The sequence below is a fragment of the Gavia stellata genome, chromosome 3, assembly GCF_030936135.1.
Source record: "Gavia stellata isolate bGavSte3 chromosome 3, bGavSte3.hap2, whole genome shotgun sequence".
Taxonomy (NCBI): Eukaryota; Metazoa; Chordata; class Aves; order Gaviiformes; family Gaviidae; genus Gavia; species Gavia stellata.
In genome coordinates, this window is record NC_082596.1 from 18,323,315 (window position 1) to 18,346,296 (window position 22,982).

At 34.8% G+C, this 22,982-nt stretch overlaps 1 protein-coding gene across 3 annotated transcripts in view; it reads left to right on the plus strand.

The window, feature by feature from the left end:
* The window catches only part of CSMD3 (CUB and Sushi multiple domains 3), a 731,455-nt gene that overhangs the window by 472,509 nt on the left and 235,964 nt on the right, over positions 1-22,982 (plus strand). For all 3 annotated transcript variants that reach the window (XM_059815714.1, XM_059815715.1, XM_059815716.1), the window contains 4 exons: positions 1,742-1,898; positions 6,166-6,357; positions 10,939-11,065; positions 12,655-12,857. In XM_059815714.1, coding sequence (XP_059671697.1) covers positions 1,742-1,898; positions 6,166-6,357; positions 10,939-11,065; positions 12,655-12,857 — 679 coding nt within the window. The remainder of the gene's footprint in view (positions 1-1,741; positions 1,899-6,165; positions 6,358-10,938; positions 11,066-12,654; positions 12,858-22,982) is intronic.

Below are 22,982 nucleotides of genomic sequence, written 5' to 3' on the forward strand. Positions count from 1 at the left end.
GTAGTGTTTAAAAATAAAATAAATCCTGAATCCTTGGGTGTTATTTGTTATAAGTAGCTTGGAGAGATTAGGAAAAAGAGCATCAAATACAAGCTGGATTTTCTTTAAGTCTGTCATGATGTAAATATCTCTGTAGGATAGCAGTAATTATCCTGGAATTGACTTTTTTTCCTTCAGTTACAAAAAAAAAATTAAGTGCATTTTAGAACTAATTTTCTGCTGTTTTTTTTTCTGGCTTGATTACTGATCGCAGTATAATTTTTAAAAAATTTTAAATAAAATTAAGACATCCATTTTAATGTATCATATATATTTTAAAATTACTTTTTAGTTGTTAAGCATTAATTGCACCTTTTTTTCCTTTAATGTCTTCTTTTCTATTCTGTGTAAGGACATTGTCATTTAAATGTGAAGTTTGTTTGGAATTTATTTGCTTGTTTCAGTAACAAACAAGGAATGATGCCAAGTCATTTTGTTGTGCATCTCAAACTGCTGTACAATTATTTATTCATTAGAGGTGGCTAGAAAGGGCTTATTTGTTTTATCTCAGCATATCATTAAGTATAAAGTCTTTGTTATTACTAGAGACATGAGGATTTCTGCAAAATAGGATTTACATGTATAAGTCATTCTCACAGATGAGGAACAGGTGTCATAATATTTCACAGTCACTTTTTGTTGCCTTACTACTATTGCTGGTGTATTTGTTTTGATTTCATTGTGGTACAGATTCCTGTTTACAAATGCAAGCTTTGATTACATTTCAAATTAATACAATTAGATCTTATTTAGAACTGGAGGCAATTCCCTATTATTTACAAAAGCTTTATAATTTCCCTATAGGAATTTGAAAATTATTTAGAGGTCAATTTACTGATTTGCAAGTGAAATTTTTCTTAAAACTCATTTATCAAAGTTTTAATGATTTTAGAAGTCACTAAATAAATCCTACAGGATATGGTGGTTGGGTTAGCAGTTATTGTTAAGTTATAGTTTAACTATTTTTAGGAATGACAGGAATGCAATAGCCTGTGATGTTTTAAAGCAACCAAGCTTGTAAGGAATTTTGATGAGAATTATTAAAAGATTGGTTTATATATTTAGTAGTCTGATAGATGTTTCCGATTCAAATATGGAAAAGTACAACTCTTGAAGAAAAATAAATAATAAAAGTGCTGTATAGCAATTTACATATAGATTGCACTACTCTTTCAACTTACAGAAGCAGTTATTCTATTTGTTTTATTTCCTAGTCTCCTTTTAATTTATAGTTATATTTGAACCTCTCTTTGCATAGAAAAAAATTCAGCAGTTTATTTAACAAGCCAAATTTGGGGATACGTGAGATTTTCTATTATGCCACCTCAGCGACTTGAGGAAGAAACAGCTACACAAAATAGGTGTTTGCTGATAGATTGTGACCAACATTACAATACTGGCAGTGAAAAAGAAAACATAGATGTTTAAAAACACCTAGCTGATATCGCACCTCTGCCCACTTCTATTGTTATGCAAAAAAGGAACCGACATATTTTAAACTGTGCATTTGAAAAATCACCACAATTAAGTCAACTCAAGAGAGTCAAACAGCATATCCAAAAATTATTCTGAGTTAGCTGGCAATAGATCTGTGTTGGCTGAGCTGTCCTCCCTCTTAATGGAGATGTACAGAATTATTTTATAACTCAAATATCTCTTTTTTTTTTTCTTCCTAACTGTAAAACTCACATTTGTTTTGCAGATCTATGATGGCAAAGACAACACTGCTCACCTGCTGGGTGCGTATACTGGGGCATCATTAAGAGGCCTGACGCTAAGTAGTACTTCAAATCATTTGTGGTTGGAATTTAACTCAGACATGGAGGGCACTGATGAAGGTTTTCAGCTTGTGTATACCAGTAAGTATTTGAGAAAACAGTAGTAATAGATTTATGATTTTAAAGGAATAAAAATTCTTTGCTCATAAGATGAAAATGCAGTCAAAAGACAAATAATGATAAAATCAAATCACTCATCATTCATCAAAATAATACAGTTCAATAATTATACCTCAAAAAACCCGAAACATGTAGCATACTGAAACCTTGCTTCGACAGTACTTTGCATAGTTTGATGCTTAAATCTCTGTCTTTTTTCTAGAGGGTTATTCTGAAGTTTTTCAGTCTTGGAAAGGATAAGAAAAAATAGGATAATTTTCAGTTAATTGTATTAGCAAATAAAAAATATCTAAGCATGTGAGTAGTTTTAAATGTGTAATCAAAACCCATTGTTTCATAAAGATAATTCATAAGTAAAAGTCATTCTCCATCTTAAGACTCATGTCCGATACTAACTTCGCATTAGACTAGCAATTTCTGAGCTTGGATTATTGTTTAGAATAATCCAATTTGAAACCAAAATGATAAAGAAAGATTCCTAACAAAAACTTCTTACCTATATGTAGACTGACAAAATTAAACTATAAAGATTAGAAGTGGAAAAATCTTTTCAGATCTCTGGCTTAGAGGGTATACAGGAACCGGCTATATACATCTATTCTATCAAGTGGCAACTTCTGAAAATGTATGTGATTGTTACATGTGTCTATTGGCACATAGTGTATACAACTTCTTTATTTCATCATCGTTGAATCATTATATAAAACTGAGTTTTTAGCAAGCAGAACACTATTATAAAGTAATTCTGCAATGCAGCTGTCAACATCCTTCTTTCTCCTTGTGCTTAAATCATTCATTTTCACCTGTTCAAAAAATGTTCTTATGTTTCAAAAGCTGTCCATCATGTTTTTAAAAGTAATTTTAAGAAAACTAATATAAGTCTAGCAGAATGAAAGGAAAATTTTTCAAGATACTACAGGGGTATTTAATTATTTTTCCGGTGAAAGTTGCATAATTATACAATGTAATAGCCTGTGATAGCATAGAACTGTACTCTATGATTAAAGATAGGCCTTCAAGTGCCGTGTTAATATGTAAGTGTCACGGTGTTTCATTTTATCTTATTTATATAGGTACGTTTAAGCCCAGCACTTGAACCTTACATTAATGTTTCCTGTCTTTTCAGACAGGCATTCTCGAAGAATACACTTTCCCAGCTAGTTAATAGCCTGAACAGTGCTGAATCTTCTTTTGTAGATATTAGTAGGACTGGAAGAGAAAGAGTGAGGAAAACTCATGCGTCAAAATAAAGACAGGGAGGAAAAAGAAAAAATCAAGTGATGCAAAGGCAGTCACTCATCACCTCCCACAAGCAGACCAATGCCCAACCAAGTCTCTGAGCAATGGCCCCTTTGGAAAGACTATCCCCCAGTTTTATTGCTCACCATGACATCATATGGCATGGAATATCTCTTTGGTCAGTTGGGGTCAGCTGTCCTGGCTGTGTCCCCCTCCAGCCTCTTGCTCACTTCCAGCCTACTTGCTGCGGGACCAGAGTGAGAAACAGAGAACGACTTGATGCTGTGCAAGTACTGCTCAGCAATGGCAGAAACATTGGTGTGTTACCAACACTGGTTTAGTCAATCTAAACCAGCACCATATGGGCTGCTATGAAGATAATTAACTCCATCCCAGTCAGACTCAGTATAGTCCATCTCCTTTACACCCTCCCTTCAGGTTTATATACATGGATAAGATACGTCCTGAATATTCTCTTCTCCAGGCTGGACAGTCCCAGCTCTCTCAGCTTTTACCCACAGGAGAGATGGTCCCATCCCTTAATCATCTTAGTGGCCCTTTGCTAGACTCTCTCCATTAGCTCCACATCTCTCTTGTACTGGGGAGTGCAGAACTGGACACCATAGTCCAGATGTGGCCTCAACAGTGCTCAGGGTAGAGGGGAAGGATCACCTCTGTTGACCTGCTGGCAACATGCCTCCTAATGCAGCCGAATGCCTCCTAATGCATGCCTCCTAATTAGCCTTCTTTGCTGTGACAGCACAATGCTTGCTCATGTTAAGCTTGGCATCCACCGGGACCCCCAGGTACAGTTCTGCAAAGCTGCCTTCCAGCTGGTTGGCCCCCAGCATAGTCTGGTGCATGGGGTTGTTCCTCCCCAGGTACAGGACTTTGCACTTCTCCTTTTTGAACTTCCTGAGGTTCATGTCAGCCCATTTCTCCAGCCTGTTGAGATCGCTCTGGATGGCAGCGTGATCCTCTGGCATACCAGAGTTGGTGTTATCAGCAAACCTGGTGAGTGTAAACTCTGCCCCTTCATCCAGATCATTAATGAAGATGTTGAATAGGATTGGACCCAGTATTGACCCCTACGTCACACTGCTATTTATTGGTCCCCAACTAGATTTTGTGCTACTGATCATCACCCATTGGCCAGGCCATTTTCCATTTTGGGAAAGACAGCTAATATTTCTTTTTGCAGAGATGTAGACAGTGAAACCTTCCAAAAGTACCATGGGCTTACCCTGATGCTTTTAAGCAGTAAACAAAATCCCCACAAGCTATAATGAAACATTCTGTGTCTTCAGGGACACATTGTGAGGATACATGCTCTTTCAGTTGTCTAAAATAGCCAACTATTGCCATTCTACATCCCCTTCACTATGCACCTAGCTACTAGGTGCTTCTCCAGAAGGATACAGATTTCCCTTTGGTCCTGTTGCCAGAACTGCCAGCACTGTGTGGATAACTGAAATACACTTAGGGCAGCAAAAATGCTACTAGTATCTACACTTAGGCAATAGAGTGACATGATCACCCTCAAGAGGGAATTGATCAGTTAAAAAGACTACTTTGGTGCTGTGTCTATAAGCAGGCCATCCAAACATGAGGACATCTCAGGGATCAAGGCACATTTTAATTTCTTTTCACACAGTGTGATCAATAATTTTCTTAGAAGGCAGGAAATTCTAACTGTTCATTAAGTGTCCAGACTGGCAATATCAAAAAAGGTTCTTCATTTGGGATTCACATTAGCTGCTTCTAGAGTTTCTGCAGTGTGGTCTGTTCTGGGAGACAATACCTTAGCTAGGAATGAGAAAAATTCAGCTCAGAGGTTGTGGGGGCTCTTCAGAAGGTGAGCCATTTTCAGTGAGACATTAAATGAGCTGAAGGAAGAACTGGGAAGATACAGCATTTGACCTCCTTTTTTTTCCTTTCGTGAGCAAACAACCTTATCCAACCTGAAGCATTTTGTCTGTAAAATAAAATAATGAACATTTTTTCAATCAAAGAATAGTAATGATTCAGTACCTGAGGAGAGATTGTGAAAGGCTACCAACTGTTGACCAGATGGACAAATACCGTGTAAATGACTTCAATGAACAGTGCAGATATGAAAAACCCTTTGTTTGCTCCCATGTCACCTACATATAGCAATATCAGTCTGACACAAAGTGCCTTTTTTTACTAAGAAACAGTTTGAGCTGCATGATATTGATAAAATAAATTTGGTTTTGAACAAAGTGATGTTTTGAGCTGCTTCTCAGTTAATAACAAAAAACCTTATTTGGAATAGAAAATCTTTCTTCCGAATTACAGTTTATGTTTTCCCAAATGTTAATATGCTTCCCTCTTTCTGTACAATGCATAAGTCATTGTGTTTCCTTCTTGTTCCACATCTCTTAATTCTCCAAAATGTCCAAATTGTTTTGCTTGAATTCTCTATATCACCATTAGCATTGCTTCCTGCATGTAGTTTATAAATTTACAAACTACTGAATGCAGGATTAGGGTACAGATTGATGAATATAACAGTATTTCTTTGGTGCCATAGGTGATGGTGTGCCATTGGTGTTACTATGCACAATAACGACAAACATATCTGCTGTGCAATTTTGTTTATTAGCCTTTAAATGTCTATTCACAAACTAGATTGGCATCAAGGTAAATGAACAGTCACTTTAACTACCATTTTATAATTTATGATATCATTTTAGAACTGGTTGATAATGATCATGAATTTCCTTCTCAGTCTTTCATTGGACTCTTAGGAAAAATGATGTTATGACAGTTTGGTTTGCATGCTTTAAGTGAGTGGTATAGACAGTTATCATACTTAGACTGTTTACAAACAGAGAAGAAACTTTAAATATATTGTTACATGAAGCTTGATAATGTTTGATTTCCATTGAAAAACAGAAGATCTTAATTTTCATTAATGTATCTATCTGTTTGATTCTGTAACTACAATGTTTTATTCCTGCCACAGGTTTTGAGCTTTCACATTGTGAAGACCCTGGTGTGCCACAGTTTGGATATAAAATCAGTGACCAAGGCCATTTTGCTGGAAGCACTATAATTTATGGGTGCAATCCAGGTTACACACTCCATGGAAGTAGCCTTCTGAAGTGTATGACTGGAGAAAGAAGGGCATGGGACTATCCTCTGCCATCATGTATTGGTAGTAGACTCTTTTATTTTTTATTTTTCATTTACTTAAACAATTATCCGAATATAAGAAAGAAAAAAATTGCAAGGATTGTTAGATCTGTGTGAAATCTGATCTGTATGTATACAGAACTATTTACATACACATTTACAGATCTGTCTGCATAGATCTCATCTAAGTCTATGTGAGTGATGTTGCCTTTTTTAGATTAAAAAAGATAGTAATTATTAAACATTCGTGCATTCTGAAATTCCTGATATGTGAAAATCTAGTTATAGTCAGCAAATAGTCAACATAAAAAGGCAGCTTAATTAGAAATTTAGGACCATATATATTTTATGAGGGGTTGTAAAACTAGCATTTTTTTTCTAAAATTGTATCTAAATAATATTAAGCTAGAAAACTTTTCATATATTTACATATAAATACTACAAAATAAATTAAAAGAAAAACTTAAAGATATGAAGAGGTATAGAGTTATATTGTATTTTTGTCACTTGGCTTCTGTTATGCTGCTGTGATGAATAACACAATATTATACATTTTATTACAACATCACAATAACTTTATAAGTTGTGCAGGTACCTACAGGCTCAATTCCTGAGCAAAAAGAAGGCAAGACTTCAATATTGTAGTAATTTTCTTCCTTTTTCATCTCCTTTTAGAGGAAACAGTGATTGAGTGAGTAGGGGAAGCAAGGGGTGAAATGCACTTTGCTAGAAAACAATGTACTTTGGCATATCTTTATCAAGACATAAAGCCCATTTAGGAAAAATATACAACAAATAAGAACTGAACAGCTGTCTTAGAGTAATAATTAGGGAATAAATGCTTAAATCCCAAATTTGTGGTAAGTCTTGACTAATTTCTACATCATTTAGGATATATGAAACCAAAGAATTAGGGGGAAAGCATGGCAGTGGAACATGCAAATAGGAGGTGTACAAAGAGGATATGATGGAAGTCGAAACAAAAAGATCAAATAAAATGTGAAGGTGCTAGAACACTGAAATTAGAAGTTTGAACAACGAATTACATTTTCAGTTCCATTATAAGTGTTCAAAAACGTAGGATGTATGACCGTAGTAACTCTCAGATATACATATGAGTTCTTGCTTAGTTTTGAAACAGACCAAGGTAAATATGTCTAAAGTTATTCCTTAGGTTTTTTTTATTGATTATCTAGATTATGTACTGTGCACTATTTACACTAACTGTGGGAGATTCAACTTTCTTGTATTCTAAGCAAATATTCAAACCCTCATACAGTTCAAATCTAGAAAGTCTACTGGAAGGGGTCACTAGAATAGCTCACAGATGGGAGTTCAACAGTGTTGTCATGTGTCCCCTACATGACAGAGGCTGTTTGGAGGAAGGTCCCTGGATTTGATTATTCAACAGTTCCTCTCCAAAATAGATGCATACAGCTCAAAAGGTACAGGTTGGCCACCTTTGGATTAGGAAGTGAACCAGATTCAGAGCTGATATAAACTAACAAAAAATTTCAACAAACTTAAAACCAGAGCTGAATCTGGACCTCTGTTATGCTGCATATAGTCGAGGTTTTATATTTGTTTTTTTGTTTCAATACTGGTAAACCATCCAACTCAAATCATTATCTTTCAAAAAATTTACACAGATTAAGCACTTAGGTATTGCACTGCCATCTGACTCTTTGTAAAAACTACATTATAATTATTCCAAAATGTTTATAGGTGAATCTATTTAGACTGTGAATCAATCTGTGGTGTAAACTTATTGAGTTTTAAATTAATCATATTCAAAACATATCTATTAGTCTGCTATTCACAGGGAGGTTACCTATCCATCCAGTTCAGAATACCATTTATTTGTATGTATTGCTCTTCATTAAGCAAACAAAAGTACATAGATGGTGTCATTTAAATGAGCTTAGGAATTATTTATATTGATTTTCTTTATATCAATTAGTTATTTCTCCATAGCCAAGTAGTAAAACACGTTACTTGCATCCAGAGAAGAGTTAAGCAGCTGTTGTCTGTATCAGCAGTAGTATCCATCCCAACTCGAGGATTGCATAGGTTTGGCTAAATAGATTTTAAAAGACTTTTAATTAAAACAAGTGAGTTTTTTGTATAGACACTCTTAAGAAATCAAAAAGTTTTTGAATGCCAATTGTAAATAATGATCTTGAATTCCATATACCTTCTGGTTTTTCATGTTAATTAAGGATCACTGCAGATGCTTTAAAATACTCTTGAAGGGATGTACTATGAAACCTATAAAATGTCTTAGACATCAGTTGATATGTTCTTGGGCTGAAAAATGTACAGTAAAAGATTAATGATATCTTAGTAAAGATATGTGAGGAAATTGGCTAGGAGAGAACCCATAAGCAGAAGGGCAGTTAAGAGATGCACAAAAAGTCAGTAAGAAAAAGCGTGCTCAGATTAGAAATTTTCCTCAAAGAAAACAACAACAGACAGTTTTTGAGACTTTAAATTCAGTAATGGATTAAATAGCAGGAGGTGAAGATGAATCAGCAGTAAAACTGTTCTCACATTTCTGGTTTATAGGAATCCTTTCAACATTCACTTTTAGTTAGAATCAGATTGAAACTAAGCTTCTTTGCTATGAAAGAAAATTGAAAAAAAAGATTGTTTCTGCAACGCTGATGCCCTTTATTTCCAGAGTACTTCAGGTAGCTGTATGCACACAAGTTTCATGCTTACAAGAATTTGTTCCCAGCCCACCACAAGCTCTTTTAGGGTCTATGGATTGTTCAGGCAAACCCCAAGAATCTGTGAAAACAGTGATGCTTTGCATGAAATATTTTAGGTTTGCACGTACAATTAAAATTATTTCCTGCATATTTATGAGCAACGTAAGTCAACAGACACTTTAATTTGCTATTACTATCAGAAATTGGCTTAAAAATGCTACTGTTCTTGCTTTAGTATTACTTTATGGAAGAATGTGACATTGACAAGACAATAGCAAAACTGTTTTCAAGCAGTTGTAGTAATCAAAAATCTTAAACATGTAGTAAATTTTACAATACAACATATTATCCATGGAATTTGCAGGAAGAAATGTAGGATAATATATATTTCCTTTAACCTGACATCCTTAGAAGAATCTTTAGCATTGACACTTGGAGGCAAAATTAAGATTCTTAATTAGAATTGTCTTCATAGTAAGCAATCTGGAGATGTAAGATAAATAGGGTTTTGCTCTATTACTCCTTATGTAACCTGAAAGGATGCTACTTTCTGAGAAGTCATCACTTGCACAGCTGATTTGGCAACCAGCAAAACTGGGGAGCTGGAACCTTGCTGGAGAGGCAGAAATAAGCCACTGGGGAGAGAGAGCGAACCTTCAAAAATCACAATAAAAAAGCAAACTGATTATTCTCTGTGAAAATTGCATATTATAAACTTGTAGTTTTTCAGTGGTCCTTGATGAAATGTAGTTAATTTTAAATTTCATTCAGTTTGTCAGTGAGTGATTTTTTTCTTTATAGTGTACTCTATGTCCTTACTCTACTGGAAGAATAGTAGACTATGCTATACTCTGAGTTGAATAATTACAAAAGATTCTTTTTTTTAAAGAGTATTTAGGAATTAACAGATTTGCAAAGTGCTTAAAAAAGATATGAAAGGCCACCTGTCTCTGCAAATTTGCTTTTATTAAGTCAGAAAATCCATCAAGAGTAGCATTTCAATTATATTTTATCACGGAACTCACAGATCATAAGGTAATAAATCTCTCAACTAAATATTTTAGGTGACATTAAATGAAAATAAAACTGCATTTTAACCATACCACGAGATCTAATCAAAGCATTGTTTTGGCTTTGCACTTCACAAGAGAGAAAACATTAGAGGGACTTTAAAAGGAAGGAAAGCAAAATAGGAAGGTTTTAAAGGTCTCAGGCATCTACATTTAAAAAATCAGGTTTTCTTAAAGATTAGGTATTAAGATTATGAAATACTCAGTTTTGCCTAATGGCTGGCTGCAGCCATCTAAGAGGGAGCTACTTACCATCTGTTATCCTCTAAGAAATTTCCTAGCTTCACTGTGAGGACAAGTTTTGAGTAAGACTTTTTAAAAGTTTTTTTTTTCTAGGCTGAAAGACTGATTTTTCTCTCTGAATAGCTTGCCTTTATTTAGTATGTTTCCTCTCTTTTTTTTAAAAAAATAAATTATTTTGTACTTACTCATTTATTTAGTTTTCTTAATTTAATTCTACTGCTTTAGTGTGATATGGTGTTCTTGGTTTGTTTGTTTTTTTTTTAAAGTAGCAATCCATGTTCTTTTCATTATATAATTGTATATTTTCTAATTATTATGGTGTGTTCAAAATTATTAGAAAAACATAGGTGCTAAAGGAAAATACAAAAATATTCAAATAAAACCACATTTACAGGTTCCTTTCCCAAGGCACTTCAGGTCCTTATATGTTGTCTTACAATCTTAGGGCATAGTCAGTTTAGTTGTGTTACTTATTCAGCAAGAGAGTAGATACATAAATTGATTGCTCAGACGATTAGCTGGAAGACCATCTGTAATGAATTAAAAGTAATACGTTATGTAATGTTGTTTTTTTATTAGCTGAATGTGGAGGCCGTTTTAAAGGAGAATCATCAGGAAGAATCTTATCTCCTGGTTATCCTTTTCCCTATGACAACAATCTGCGTTGCATGTGGGTGATTGAAGTAGACCCAGGAAATATTGTCAGGTACTGGAAATAAAACAATTATAACAAATCTTTTTGATTATATAATTACCAAATCATACCTGTACAGTGGAGGAAAAATGGGATTTAGGATTTAAAATTTAACATGCAACTCAAGGCCAGTGTTTTTGGCATTCTGGGTTGAATATGTAGGTTTGTGTTGAAACTGTCTATTTTTCAATGACCATTGTCTTATGAGTTATGAAGATCAAGCTTTAAAATTGGTTATATTTTTTCAAAACGCTGAAGAATTTTAAACCAATACATATATGTATCTATGCAAATATATATACAGACAGGAACTGTTAACTAGAAATCTGATTTAAAAATATTTAATATGAATGCTATTTTAATGCCAAAGTTATAAGATTGAATATATACAAAGTAAAAAGTGCTGGAGCCAGCACAGCTGTTTAGTGGAAGTGCCTATATCTTTTAAAAAACCCTGCCTTTCAGTATTTCTTTTTAGTTAGACATTTATTCACACTATAACATTAATTGTATGAGTTTACAGTTCTATTTAATTTGATTTGATGAGAATGTCATCATGTGTGCCCAGGTGGCCAATCAGCAGTGTGCCCAGGTGGCCAAGAAGGCCAATGGCATCCTGGCCTGTATCAGAAATAGTGTGGCCAGCAGGAGTAGGGAGGTGATCGTGCCTCTGTACTCGGCTCTGATGAGGCCGCACCTCGAATCCTGTGTTCAGTTTTGGGCCCCTCACTACAAGGATATTGAGGTGCTGGAGCATGTCCAGAGAAGGGCGACAAAGCTGGTGAGGGGTCTGGAGCACAAGTCTTATAAGGAGCGGCTGAGGGAGCTGGGGTTGTTTAGCCTGGAGAAGAGGAGGCTGAGGGGAGACCTCATCGCTCTCTACAACTACCTGAAAGGGGGTTGCAGAGAGGTGGGTGTTGGTCTCTTCTCCCAAGTGACTAGTGACAGGACTAGAGGAAATGGCTTCAAGTTGTGCCAGGGGAGATTCAGACTGGATATTAGGAAAAAGTTCTTTACTGAGAGAGTGGTAACACACTGGAACAGGCTGCCCAGGGAGGTGGTGGAGTCACCCTCCCTGGAGGTATTCAAGGAGCGTGTAGATATGGCATTGTGGCTTGATGGGCATGGCATGATGCTGTGGTGTGGGTGGGTTGTTTTTGGTGTGGGTTGTGGTGTGTTTTGTGGTTTGTGGGTGGTTTTTTGTTTTTTTTTGTTTGTTTGTTTGGTTGGTTTTTTTAATGTTTCGACTTGATGATCTTACAGGTCTTTTCCAACCTTAGTGATTCTGTGATTATGTGATTCTGTGATAATATTGTCTTAAGAAAAACAAAACTATTTTCTGAAAACATTCTGTGGATACTTATAGATTATTTGAATGGCTAAAGTAATATATTATTTCATGGTAGACAAATTAATTTTTTTTTTCTTTCAAATACGTTTCTGTATTGGCCTTTTATGTGTCCAAAGGTAAAGGTGTGAAACTTTACAGAAAATCACCCTTGGAAATCAAAGTTTATTTGCTTTTTTGGTGTAGTTTTGTTGTTAAAGATATGTTGTTGAGTAATATGAAAGCTGAAAATAAAATCATGGTATTCTTACAGCCTCCAGTTTCTTGCTTTTGATACTGAGGCATCCCATGACATTCTACGAGTTTGGGATGGTCCACCTGAGAATGAGATGTTACTCAAAGAAATTAGTGGATCCCTTGTTCCTGAAGGTATTCACAGTACACTCAACATAGTAACTATCCAGTTTGACACAGATTTTTATATCAGCAAATCTGGATTCGCCATACAGTTTTCAAGTAAGTTGATGAATTTAATTTTTATTTTTCTTATAAGGTGGTTCACTCACAGATAATTGTAGTTCTGGGAACAGTTGAAATCAGTGGCAACGTTTCTGACTTTGTTAGGGGAAGAACTGGTCCAGACTTACAGATTTGTTGTAAAGCTATATTTTTATCTTAAATAAATAAAAAAAAATAATAATGTCCTTTGCTAGTTTGGCTTTGTTTCAAGGGCAGCTGGGGCAATGCCAGAATGCTCATAATTATGGTTAGTGTTTTTCACAAAGGAGGTGATGTAGGCCTGTTAAAGGCTCCATCCTTTTCTAGTCAATAAGAGTTCCTGCTTTCAGAGACATCTGTGCAGAGTTTTCATTCCTGCTGCACTTGTATAGGATGAAACGGGAAAGAGCACTACAGGAACAGCGGTGTCCTCCGTTTTGCCTTCTAGCGCTGTTTCATCTTACTACAGTCAGCATGGTAGCAAATCTAAACAGTTACTTAACCGTTATTAAATCCCTTTAGACATGTTTAGTGCAGAAACAGAAGAAATCATTGAGTGAGGTCCATTTTGACCTTTTTTTTCTGGTCAGTGAAATTTATATGTATTTTTTTAAGATTAGCAAGATCTGTTCTAATATAACTTTGTTTAGCAGTAGCAATGTTTCTAACATGGGTCGATACAGAGACTCTTAATGATAACATTATTTACCTTGTTGTGCTTCCCATGCTTGGTTTTACCCTACCCTTATTCCTTCTGCATGTATGACAAATACGTGTGTGTGCACACAGTAATTTGAAGGAATAATGAAGTATGTGAATGAGAGGACAAAGTAAAAGAAATTTAATGCGTATTGAAAGAGTGCTTCTGCTCCATCTGCTGGTTTTTGAAGCCATGAATAGAATTTTCAATTCCTTAGCTCTGAAATATTTTTGCCATTTTATCACCTTGCCCCCTTCCAGAGCCTGTTTGGGAGAGTCTCACATATCTGCTTTCCAGCCTCAGACATGCTCCTTTGTTTAATGTTGAGGCCAAAAAGGTAATGGGGAGAACATTATGCACTGAACATATTCAGGTAGTCATTTAGGGTGAGTGGAAAAAGAGATCAAAGTAAATCAAGAATGGAGTTGCAAGGAAAAATGGATTGGACATGGGAGTAAAGCCATAAAGCAGCTACTGATGTACTTCCAGTGTTTTACCTGAAAAGAGGTTTTAGAGTTTCATCTGAAAGGAGAGGTATTTTATTTAATTCTCCATGCTTTTGCAGTCTGTTGAGATCTAATGATGACAGTTTAAAGATTCCACGAAGTGTTACTGCCTCGGCATTTCTCTTACTCTTCAGTCGAGGTTCACAAAATCACAGTGATCCTTATCAAATACTTGATGTTGCACAGTTTGGATATATGTTCCTGATTACAATTGCAGAGATTATTTTTTGTCCTAAGTTAAGATTTTAAAGATAATGTATAAATAGCTACACAACCTGAATTACACTGTTGCTGTATGGACTTATTATTTTAATAACCAGGAAAAAAATGTATTTGAGGAGATGGAGGAAAGAGAAAGATAATTCTTTGCAACTTTTTTTCAAGCTTTCATATACATTCTTTGAGTATATAAAGTTGTCTGACTGAAACAGATGGTGTCTGCATACTTTAGCTACAGTGTAATTAACAAACAGAAAGCTCACACAGGGGAGATATGTGCTTTTACTTTCCTCTTGCCATTTCATGAAATTGTGTATGAGTATTTAACTGGATTATTGGCCCTTTTACATCTACAGGAATATTATTCAATACAACAGATAATTTATGTTCAAACCTTTTTAAGACCTTGAATGCTTCATTTTTTTCTATTATTTTCATGAACTAGAAATTTGTTTCTACAAAGTGGATTATCCTCCTTATCAGTTCCTTGCAGTTTTTGATCTCATTTTGTCAAGGATGCACAATTCTGCATCTGTCATTTAGAGTGAAAACGTTCACCATTGCTCATGTGGTATAATTTGAATTTGACTCTGTTACAAATCATCCAATATATACAGAAAATTAATTCGTATCTGGTGACATAAATTACAGGTGAGATAGATTGCATTATTCACCACATTAAAGGGGGAAGGGGGGAAGGAAGGCCTGGAGAAGCTGATATGCTATACAAATAGTAGAAAGAGAATTGTAATTTAATTAGTATTATGTATTACAGCTGGTACTATTAGAATTGTCTCTACCTAGGGCTGCCCAACACAATCCTTTACAAGGCATCAAAGTTCTTAATAATTTTGTAAAATTCAGGGGATAGGAAGGAGAAGGGAGTCAAGATGACATTTTCTTGCCCATTGCCTCAATTAGTCTGTTTTGTTTGTTTCTTTTTGTTTGCTTGCCTGTTTTTGGAGGAAAAAAAAGAGATTTTGTTATCTGAAATAGTAGAACTATTTCCATGATTTTAACATTCATAATCCATTTACATAAGTAATTAATATGAAGGAAACTGTTTGTTTTATGCTGAACTTCTAAGGAATACTGCAGACTTTTTTATGGTTGACAAGGATAAATTTTCTAAGTTAGCGCAATTGTGCATTACTCTGAGAGGAGGAAGAGAAAGTGATGGATTTGGGATGAAATAAGGGAGCTCAACCTGCTCATGGTTCTGTACTTTCCACTGCCATCATGTATCTAGGACTACTGAAAGTATAGCTTGTTTTATACATCTAATGTAAACAAAGAAATAAATGCCACTGCTCATGATTTCAGTCTCATTACTAGGCAGGGCAGACCTTTGGTCTAGTGCTGTCTTTGATGTGTAGTGTATCATTTTCTTGTTGGATATCTGCAAACCATGACTATGGAATCTCTCATATAAACATTAACATTTCTCAGTTTCTGCGGTCTCCTTTGAGATGACAGTGAAGGAACACAATGGGAAGCAGAGCCCACAAAGCCTGAAAAACAAAGTACAAAAAGATGTGTAATAAAGCAGAATATTTAAAAAACTTTGTATATACGTGCAAAAGAAATACATGAATCTCTGGGGATTCAACAGTAGGATTGCAATATGAGGATTTTGGAACATGCCTAATGGGATAAACAGATTGAATAATGTAGTGAGAAGACAGGTGCCAGTGGTCTTCCCTTACATTAGGAGAAGCGTGAAAGACTGACAACAGACCACAGCAATGTGCAAATAAGAAGTACCTGTTACAGCGTGTTTTCTCTGAACTGTCAGAGACAAAGCATGAACAGCCCAATACATACTGGAAAAACACCAATGAAATCAGCAGTAACTTCATTTGGTCAGTAAATTCTGCATGAAATAGAAAAGTAGACCTTCAAGAAAAGTAAAGGAGAAAGAGAAGGGAACAAGTGTGTATTTGCCAGAGATACGAGCTGTATATCTCAGAGTCAGACAGAAGTATTAAGCATAATGAAACATTTTCTTCAGCTGACATTTCTTCATGTCACCAAACTGAAAGTAGTAGCTGAAAGAGGAAAAGGTAGACAACTGAAAAAAGTTGAGTGGGAACATTAAAGTGCAAACAAATAGGGTGATAATAATCGTGTGTGCTTAAAATAATCTTTTTTAGTCCCTTTAATATGCATGAAGTGTGTAATATCAGATCCTACTGAAGTTGATGAGATTATTTCCATAGATTTCAAGGGCCTTTGAATCTGGTATCACAGGGAAGTTTCCTCTCTGCTAGCTTTAACAGTTCAGGTGCCATTTATAATTTATGCAGAAAGGAAGGATCTGTATTCATCTCTCATAGGCCGTTACTTCACCATTAATAGCTGCACTAGTGAGTCACTCAGCATTACAGACTGCATTCTGCTCAGGCCTAAGCGTGCAGTCACATTTCTGACTAATTAAACGGCACACAATATGGAACATTATAAGGCAGCCAGTGCAGAACTAACCTGTAAATGTGTTTTGAGTATTTGGGATTTTTTTTGTAAATAGATACTATAGTAAATAGATACTATGCCTTAAAATGCTTGCATTTACTCTACTGTCAAACCACAGCTGTCCCTTCTTATTTTAAGATTGTTTAAATAGGCCTTTGGAGCTACTTGTCTCTGTAGACTACAGAAAAAGCCTTGAAAACTTGTGTCATATACCTACCTGGATGGCTTAAGTTTGACAATATTAATTTTCAGTCTAGAATTATAATGCATGATATTGCTAATTTTGATTATATTTAATGATTAATTTCTTACAAGTCAGCTTTCAATATTTATGTTTAGTGCTGATTTACAGCCACACTGTCTTCCAAATGTCCTGTGTTTGATTTTTTTAGTTGATTGGTTGGTTGTTTTCATTGTTGGGGGGTGGGATTTTTTTGTTCAAAGAAAGACATATTCGTTACAGTCTCATTTAGGAAGATTTTTTGACACTGAACAACCTCTTGGGTTTTTTTCCCAGTAAAAGAGATCTCTACTTCTCACATGTTTAACCTGAAGGTTATATGAGAATGGATTTAGGGAATTTAACTGTTTTCTTTGAGTGCAGTTTACCAGCACTGCCGGTATAGGGATCACTCCCTAACATAACTTCTTCACTTTTCTGAAGTCAGTAAGATAGGATTTATTCTTTCTCATGTCTATTCTATAGCAGAACCAGCTTTTAATCTTAAAAGTTTTCATACTCTAGTTTACTAATTTCTTTCCATTTGAGAGGAGTCCTTTGGATTTAGAGATTTCAGGATGTCTATTTTCCTATCGGAAATAATTGTGAATGTCCAGACTTCTAAATTTAGCCTAGTGGTTTTGTTTTGGTTTTGCTGGGGGTGGTGTTGGTGTGTGTTTTCTTCGTTTTTTTTGTTTACGTGTGGTTTTTGTGGGGTTTTTTGTTGTTGTTTGGTTTGGTTTTAGCATTGAGCGGCTTAAAAGAAAGAAGCCATTGAATAAATTTGTTTCCTTCCATCAGCTATTGCCTTTCTTCTAAGTAGCAGATATTAGTAAAAGGAATAACCATTTACCAGTCTTTCAATGGCAAAGGTGTCATTCCTGTCACAGATTTGTAAATGACATTAACTGCTCAGTAGCTATTATCTCTTCATTCAGTAGTATAGAGGATATGTATATTTTATGCAAGGAAATACTATGAGTTAATACTTCCATGTAAAATGCCCTGTTAATGGCTTGTAGCTAGAGAGACCTGGGGTTATGGTATGTATAGCTGAAAGCAGAAAGGAAGTATTGAAAGAAACAGGTTAATTTATAAGTACTTTTGAAATGATAAATAAATAAATAGTCCTCTTGGTCGTGTCACCATAAAAATAATTTACTGTAATTATATTGAAGATTGAACTTCCTTGATTTAAACGCCATGCAACTTAGTTTGGCCAAACCCTTGTGACTTACATCAATGCAAAGCCTATTCACTTGCCCTAAATTTACACATGTAGAGTTTAAAATAGACTTTGTCTGACTTGTGACATGGCATTTCAGAGAGCTCAAGCTGATTTGGTTCCAAATTGGGAATGTCATGTGTCTCGGATTAATGTTTTAAGATCGTATTTCAATTTCATATGTGTGAAATCTAGTCTTTGAATCTGAGAAACCTGCTGGTATGTTTTCTGTTAAAGCAATACAAAATTGAACACTGTACATTAGGTTTCTCAGATAAAAGTTGTAATTCTAGTGGGTCATTTTGCTTGCAAAAATCCATTAAAGATCTTTAATAGTTTTCTATAAAACAAAATAAATTTGGAAGTGCAAAAATATCTTTATGTGGAGTTATAATTTTATAAATGAAACTTCTTTTCTATTTCAGAAAAGGTTCTCTTCAACTTCCTCATCAATTTTTTCTCTTTGGTTAATCCAGTCTCTTGCCTTAAATTCTTTAAAGTTAACTATTGATCGAAATAGTGCACAAGCCAGTCAAATGCTTCTATAGTAGTGCATTTGTACAAATCTTTGAAATTATTCCAGCTAAGATAATTTGAAGATTTAATGAATAGCATGTATTTTATTTTCCATTTTGTATTTAGTCAGTAAAAAATATAGTCAAAGGTGTATGGGTTACACTATTTTGCGTAACAGTTGCCTTCCTAACAGATAGCTGTGGCATCAATAGAAAGGTATTGCAATTTGGTCTGTATCCACATACACGATTGTATGATTTTAGTCACAGTAGCAAATCAAAGAATGAGGGGATAAGGAAGCCTGATCATCAAATAGTAGCCTATACTTAATAATACAGTTTGCCCCTTTAGGCTCCTTTGGGACCAAAATTATGTGCCTTGATTGACTGGATAAGGAGTATAATCTCAATGAAGCTTTCCTTTCCTTGCATTTCCATTACTACCAATAAGTGAGCAAAACTGCATGAGACCAGGGCTTGCTACTTTTTGTCTTCTATGTATGAAGAAGCATCTCCCAAACCACTTGTCTTCTGGAGATTTCACCCTGCAAATTATTCTCTGCATTCATATGCTACGTTGGTTATTCAACAGTCCTTTTTTGCAATATACATAGAACTACAGGCAAACTGCAGTGTGACTGACAAGTTAATCAGATGAGATTTACAGGAATTATTTTGATGAAATCATGTAAAGGTTTTGCATGTTTATATGTATGTGAAGTTCATCCTGCCTCATTGAAATATCTTCCTACAATATGTTTTGCATGTAGGAGAGTAGTATTGAGCTGGTTTTGCAGTATTCTCCAAAAAGGTATCTTGTTGAGTATTTGGTACAAAACACAGAAGAAAACAGCATGGAATTGACATTCAATCATGTGACTGCGGAAACCATTTTCCAATGGTAAATAAATGAGATGCCATAGTTATTCTGCTCCCTGTTTTCACTGACGAATTCTGGTATTGCATTAATGCTACTTTGGAGATGGATTTTCTGTTTGGCATTTTCTGCATCAGTTGTTTCCTTTATTTAAGATTCATGTGCCATCCTTTCTAGACATACACAGGCACACACATGCGTGCATGCACACACACACACATGCAAAAACACATGTGATGGGCTCTTTCCTGCAAGTACAGATACATCTTCAGGACTGTTATCCTTTGTCTACACTCAGATTACAGTAGAATGCATAAGTGTACAGGAGGGACAGCTATTTTGAGATTTATCTTCTGTTTCTCCAAGGTCTTATCCTCCTCTCACCTATGCATCTCTCATTTTCAGTCAATGAGTGTAATGGAAGTGCATTTTCTATTGTATGTATGTAATCCAAACCATAAGAAAGAAAGGTGTTTCAGAAGTTTTATTGCTAGCTTGTAATGGAATGAACATATCACAAAAATATATCTAGAGAGAATTAATATTTTGTGAGAATGGCTGAAATATATAAGTGAAATTCCTTGAAGCCATATCAAACTAGATTTACACTTGATTAGTGATACTTTTTCATGTTCTGTAACTAATCTCGTTGCCTTTTGAAAAGCTTTCACTAGTGGAATCCAGAGCCTCTTTCTCAAGCGATAATTCTTTCAAATTCTATATATGGATTTTTACATCCCATATACATCTACTTACTTCAGTTTTGAGAACAGTTCTTAACATGGAGGTTACTTCAAGTTCATTGTCTCATTGTCTGTTCCTGCTTTCCCTGTTACCCCATTCCTGGCTAGGGCTGGGTGTTTTGTAACATAGTTAAATTAAAGGGAGAGTTTTTGCTGCTATTTTATTGCCATAGAAATATTTCTTTTTTCTTAAAAGCATTCCAGTTAGCTGCCTGATCTCATAAAAGACAGCTCTAGCAAAGACATTTGACTGAAGGAATGCTCATCTTTCAGTCTTCTATATAGGACTGTGGAAAAAATAATTTCTGGATTGGTAACTTCAGTTACTGGCCGGACAGATTCAGACATGCAGTCTGAGATATAATTCATTTACATAGAGGAATTTTAAAATCTTGCAAGAGAAAATGAAAACAAGAATCAGATCTTTATTCTTCTTTATATTCCCATTGTTGTTTTGTGAAGTGTGGTCTGTTTAATGAGACTAAAGAAAACAGAAGCTGTTTTCTGACAGTGTTCTATAACTTTTTGCAAGTAAAGATAATATAATGTTTTCCTAAATAAAAAATGTTAGTTATCTTAACAAAGATCAGAGTAATGACATTCAAGTGTATGGACAGAATATTACCAAATAATGAGGCCAATTCTGTATCAATGCCAAACTGTTATAGTACCAAACAAATTAAAGAAAAAAGTCAACAAAAGCTGAATACTTCGGAGAGATTAAACACTTTCTTACTTTATGAGGTATCAGGAGCTCCAAATGTGGCCCTGTCTTTAAGAACTCCAAAAATATTAGTAGGGTTTTGAAACTGTAAGGCTGTAATGTGTATATATACAGTTTGTGATACTAAAAGACAAAATAGAAAATGTAACTTCTTTTAAGATAGGAGCAATCTCCCCCTCTTTTCAAAGGATTTCACTTCACTCAGAGTGCAAAATCAAGGACAAGGGAAACCATCAGTGCTGTTCTCTGTTGTATAACTGTATCCCTAACTTTTGCAACAGAACAGGTTGCACACTAGTCTGTAAAGAATCAAATTAAACACGTATTTTCACTCAGATTATCTTAATGACCTTTTCAGTAGAAATAGTATTAAAAACCAGGTGATCATTGGTAAGATTTTTCAATACATGAGTAGCCCTTATGTGTGGTCCAGGATCCTGGTGATTGCTTCTTTCTGAGAAGCTGTTTATATCTCCCTGTATTCCTATATGCACATAAAGAAATACGCCATCTGAAATAGGGATAGATCTGGTATAAAAAGCTTTAAAAAACCCTATAGTTCCAAAAAATACCAAATCCCAAAACATGCAATCTAAATGAAATTAAGATTTTCAAAACACTTCTCCCTGGATGGAATGCATTGCCAGCATGATTACATCTTGTTACAGTATCCAATTTATGCTGAGTTCCAGCAATTATCCGAAACCATATGTCAATTAATTTATTTAGGGCTGGGTTTCATACTCAGTGCCAAAGCTATGAGCAAATGCTTATGGGATAATTGATGTTCAGAACTGAAGAGTTCATATTTACGGAAAAAGTCATCTACTTATGAACTGGCAAAAATAGCTCATAGGTTGTCCGATAAAACATGGTAAGAGCAGTGTAGTATTTCAGATGGTTTTTACAAAATGCATTTTAATAACTAATTAACAACAGCAAAAACAATAAGAAAAAAGAAAACTAGGTTATCTCATTAAACCTGTGTCTGTTATCTCCCTAAGAACTACAATATATCTGTCAGTAAAATCAGATAAAGTCTTTTAGGAAAGATCTTGATCTCCACTGTTCCACCCCAAAAAGCAATTTGAGACTATACCAGTTTACAAAGTAAACACTTTAAAAACAAGTTCGGTTAACAACTGCCACTGAATACTTTTGATTGATCAACAGTAGAATGCATAAAATAATCTGGATACAAATTCTGAATACAATAGCAATGAAATAATATTTAAGTATGCTGTTAGCCAAGTAGTCTGTGTTTTCCAACTTGAGTTATCAAGTAAGCATTCTAAAACTTATCATTCCTGGTCATACAAACCATTGATGTTGGAAACATAGAAGTATAAATCTCCAGAAATCATAAAGACTCATATGCAATACAAAACCAAACCAACATGATTATTATTTAATAACATGGAACTTGGCATCTATAGTAACGACGAATTTGTGATGTCTTTCATAACTACCTCTATTCTTGACCCTTCTTGGAAAATCTTACAGGTGATTCTACACTGATTAAATCATGTATGGAGTGAATTTCTTAATGAACTCCAATATACACCTAAGATATATAAGGGTATAACTAAAAAAATATGAACATGTGGCAGGAGAAAGATGAAAACACAAACCAGACATGTTTCATTTTCTTTTTTTCAAGGCCCTCACCAGATTTACTTTTCTGTTTTGTTTTTTTTTCCCAAAAATAACTAATAACTCTCCTACATGTCAAAATTATTAAAATAAAATGTGTTTCAATAGCTAAGAATAAGATCCTTGAACCCAACTCTATGCACAGAAATGTAAGTAATTATTTAAGTCTTTCTATAAGCAGCAAATTCAGTAAAACATTTTTTAAAAACACAGCTTTTTCCAGCTTTTTAAAAGTTAATTTGTTTGTGTTTGTTTTCACAGTTTCTTAAAGAAAATAGTCTTTCCCTAT